Source organism: Helianthus annuus, chromosome 7, assembly GCF_002127325.2.
Source record: "Helianthus annuus cultivar XRQ/B chromosome 7, HanXRQr2.0-SUNRISE, whole genome shotgun sequence".
Classification (NCBI taxonomy): domain Eukaryota; kingdom Viridiplantae; phylum Streptophyta; class Magnoliopsida; order Asterales; family Asteraceae; genus Helianthus; species Helianthus annuus.
In genome coordinates, this window is record NC_035439.2 from 72,651,157 (window position 1) to 72,655,396 (window position 4,240).

General features: G+C 37.1%; 1 protein-coding gene across 1 annotated transcript; it reads right to left on the reverse strand.

Moving 5' to 3' along the window:
* Window positions 1-1,519: 1,519 nt before the first annotated feature.
* On the reverse strand, window positions 1,520-2,834 carry LOC110936635 (peroxidase 7). The gene is made up of 3 exons (XM_022179042.2): window positions 2,560-2,834; window positions 2,134-2,476; window positions 1,520-2,052 (listed from the first exon to the last, which is right to left on the reverse strand). The coding sequence occupies exons 1-3, from the start codon at window positions 2,818-2,820 to the stop codon at window positions 1,640-1,642; spliced, it is 1,017 nt and encodes a 338-aa protein (XP_022034734.2). The 5' UTR covers window positions 2,821-2,834; the 3' UTR covers window positions 1,520-1,639.
* Window positions 2,835-4,240: the final 1,406 nt, after the last annotated feature.

Sequence of the window (4,240 nt, forward strand, 5' to 3'; positions counted from 1 at the left end):
AGTCAATTTTATTCAATCTTCTTCCTTCTTCTCCTCCAATAACTTCAAAACCCACCATTTTCAAAACCCACGATCTTCAAGCTTTTCTTCACTTTCTATCTCAATAATCACTACATTATAGTGCGATTTTCGTCACCAATCAATGATTCAAATACCCAATCAACGTGTTCTTCAAATACCCAGTTTAACTTCATACAATATCTCATTTTTTCCCGTGATTTTGAAGCGAATCACTCGATCCGTTCGATTCGATCGCTGATAAGTGTTTTTATCATTCAAATTTCGTCAATTGTTGAAGAAATCGGCTTCGGTCTATGTAAGAAATTTTTGAATTGCATTTTTACGATTTGGGTTTTTTAATTGAGTCATTCCGTTCTACGGGGGTTCCAAGGGGGCAACGCCCCCTTGACAGGGGTCCGGGGGCAGCGCCCCTGGGAGCAGGGTCCAAGGGGTGGCAGCCCCTGGCAGGGTCCAAGGGGTAGAACTCCTGGCTAGGTTCGAGCTTTAATAAAACTACATCAGAAAATTTAATTTTCTGGAAGTTGACTCATTTCGTAGACAAAAACTCGTAGACAGTTTTTGATCTCCTACTTCCTGGTTCAGACAATTCACAGACAAAACATACCCTGGTTCAATGCGTTTTAGAGAGAACACTTTCTTTTGTGTTTTTAGGCCATTGCGTTTTAGAAAAACACATTTTGAAGTGTTTTTAGTCCATTGTGTTTTAGGTAAAACACATTTTTATGTGTTTTCAGTCCATTGCATTTTAGTAAGAACACTTTCTTTTGTGTTTTTAGGCCATTACGTTCTAGAAATAAGACATTTTTATGTGTTTTCTGGCTATTGCGTTTTAGGAAAACACATTTTTAAAGTATTTTTAGTCCATTGCGTTTTAGGTAAAACAGTGTTTTCAGTCCATTGCGTTTTAGAAAAACACATTTTGAAGCGTTTTTAGTCCATTGCGTTTTAGGTAAAACACATTTTTCTGTGTTTTCAGTCCACTGTGTTTTAGAAATAACACTTTCTTTTGCGTTTTTAGACCATTGCGTTTTAGAAATAAGACATTTTCTTTGTGTTTTTTGTGCATTGCACTTTAGAAAAAAAATCATTTTCTTACGTTTTTGTCCATTGCGTTTTACGCAACTGAGTTTTCGAAAAAAAAATCGAAAATATAGCAATAGGATACTCGTTTTAAAGATTAAAAAACGCTTGTTTTTTTAGTGCAATTTTTATAAAAAAAATAATGTCGTATGAAAAAGTTATTAACGTTTAAAAAATGGGGGGGGGGGGGGTAATTGGAGGAGAGAGAAACTATTTTTCTGAACTGACTAGAATGCCCTTACACAAACTTGCGCGCCTCTTTTTTTCTCTTCAATTTCACTCATTTAATCTTAGCCCTTGATTAAATCGATTGATGGTCAAGATTACTCCATAACCTTTCTAACCAAAAAAACTTTCAATTATATCCTAACCCTATAGTTATTATCGTTACTTAAAAGAAATATAGAAAACAGGAACATTTTACCGATTAGAAGTTGCATGATATCTATTTATGAATAGAGATATAACTTTTATTACAAAGACAATGAGCATAACAAAACATGTATGATCAAAATACTCCATGCATGTTGATGTTGTTTCAAACATGTCGATAGTTCACACGATTGCAATTAATGCGTATTTCACCCTTTTCTTGAGACTTAGCATCAAGAATATTTCCAAGCTTCACCATGGAAACACTAAATTGGTTGAAGAATAGTGAAGATTCGTTAAACAACGCATTCACAAAAGGTTTAGTCCTTAAATCAGAGTAGAGGGACTGGTCCGTAGACAAGAGCCCCATCTTCTTCTTAAGATTACGGAAATAATGTATATCGAATGCTTTCGGGGTTGTGGCATCAAGAAACACATTTCCTGACGTTGATCGACACTTTTTCCTCAAGTAGTTCAAGTATACAGGATTGATAGATGGATCGGGTTTCTTTGTTCCTTTGTAGTTGTATAGCCGATGTTGCACTGACTCACATGTACTCCTTCCTATAGTGTGTGCACCTACAAACAAAAGTATCATATTTTGTTGGCATTTAAGAAATACATTTATCATAAAAGATGAACGCTAAACCTATGTATTACCTGAGAGGACAACCAAGTCAAGAACATTCAAACCCTTGGACTCAAAGAGCTCAATAAGTTTGGTAACACTTTCACGACCCATGGGGACGTTTGTGGCTTCCTTCGCGAGGGAAATACGTCCATCTTTCCTTCCAAATGGTATGGACCAAAAGGGTCCACCAGCTAAAACTGTGGCATCTCTAGCAGCAGTCGTCAAGATGTCAGCACATGAGACTGTTCTAGGGCATTTCTTCTCAAGCTCCGCCTTGATATCATCGATCACTTGGAACCCTCTTAACGACTTGCTTACATCCGCGGACCTTTCACTTCCACTATGGTTTAAAAGTATTGAAGCATCACATCCCTACAAAACCAAACACAAATATATACATACCAACAAGAAGCCCAAAAAAATAACTAACTATAAGTGATTAAAGGATCGTTTACCCTAAGGACACAATCGTGAAAATGTAATCGGATAAGACTAGGCGCGAGAGAGGGGTCCTTTTTAACCCATTCCATGACTTTCCTAAAGATGACCCCTTCAACATCGTGACAACTTTTATGATATAAAGAGTTCGAAAGACCTTCCTCGAAGGATGTAGCATCATCTAACAGGCTTGGTAAAGTTAGTAACGACCTATCGTTTGAGGCCGAAACCGACATGAAAAACAAGATCGACAAGAGTGAGATGATAGCGATGGTCATGCTAGCACAATTCTTCATGGTTACTCTCTAAAATGCGATGGATCGTAAAGGGATTTGTGTTATATATACAAACACATACATTTGTATATATTTATAAATATGTATGTATGTATAATTGTTCGTGAAGCGCATCATTTCTATCTTCTCATCAACGTGCCAGCAACCCTTCTTTCAAAGTTGCAAGCTAAGTATGACTTCTCCACGTTGACCGAAGGATAACAATATTTCCTTTTTAATAATTGCTCTTCTCATAAAAAGGTGGTGAAGGTTTAAAAATGAACCAAATGCTCTATGCAAAAGAGTTATTACAGCTTTACACATGACCGAGCGTTCTTGATCTTTCCTTCCATGCAAGAAAAATTTGACGAGTACGTGGAAAAATATAGTTCATATAGATTCTTTGCTAGAAAATTCTAATATTATGGTGGGTGACCTTATAAAAGGAGAAGTGGGGCGGGTGATAAAATTGGTTTTCGGATAGATCTTTGGGCGACTAATCAGTCTCTAAGGGTTCTTTTCCCGAATTTGTTTTGCGTTGAACAAAATAAAAAAGTTTTGTTACAAGATTGTTTGGAAAGAGTGGTCGACATAGTGAATTGGAAATGGAGATGGAAAAAGGATATTTTGAATCTTGGAGAATTCTGAACTGATGGAGTGTTAATTTAATCAATAGAGTGATCTTGATAAATGAACCGGACCGTTGGGTATGGTACTAGTGTATTTTCATTATCAAATACTGGTCATTGATTTACACTTGTGAATTCGTAATCAAGGGCTAAGATTAGTTCACACAATTCACTATCAAAGGGGTTGTTCACAAATAAACCTAACCATATACATATACATATATAGGAGAAGGATCCGTTAGGAACCACCATTTATTGCGAGAACCGCGAGAACCAATGTGAACACAACCAAAAATACCTAAAAAAATCTAAAAAACACACAAAAATTTTCGTAGCCGTGTTTGCCACTGCTCGATATTCCGATTCGCAACATGAACGAGAAACCGTAGGTTGTTTCTTTGCACTCCACGAGACTAAATTTCCACCCAAATAGATGCAATGACCATAAGTGGATCTTCGAGTATCGATACATCTAACCTAATCCACATCTAATACCCTAGCAAAACCGTGTTTGGTTGACGTGTGAACGTTAACCCGTAAGTTAACGTGCCTTTAAGATATCGTATAATTCTTTTTACCAGCTGAAAATATGAGGTGGTAGGGTTTTGAAGGTATTGGGTAGCTTGGTTTACGACGTAGGAAAGGTAAGGATCGGATATGGTTAGATACTGGAGTGCTGCGACTAAAGATCGGTAAAGAGTTAGATCATGAAAGGGCTGACCATTGGAGCTGAATATATCTGTGGATGTAAGAGAGGTGGCTACGGATTTGGAGTCAAGAAGACCGGCATGTGA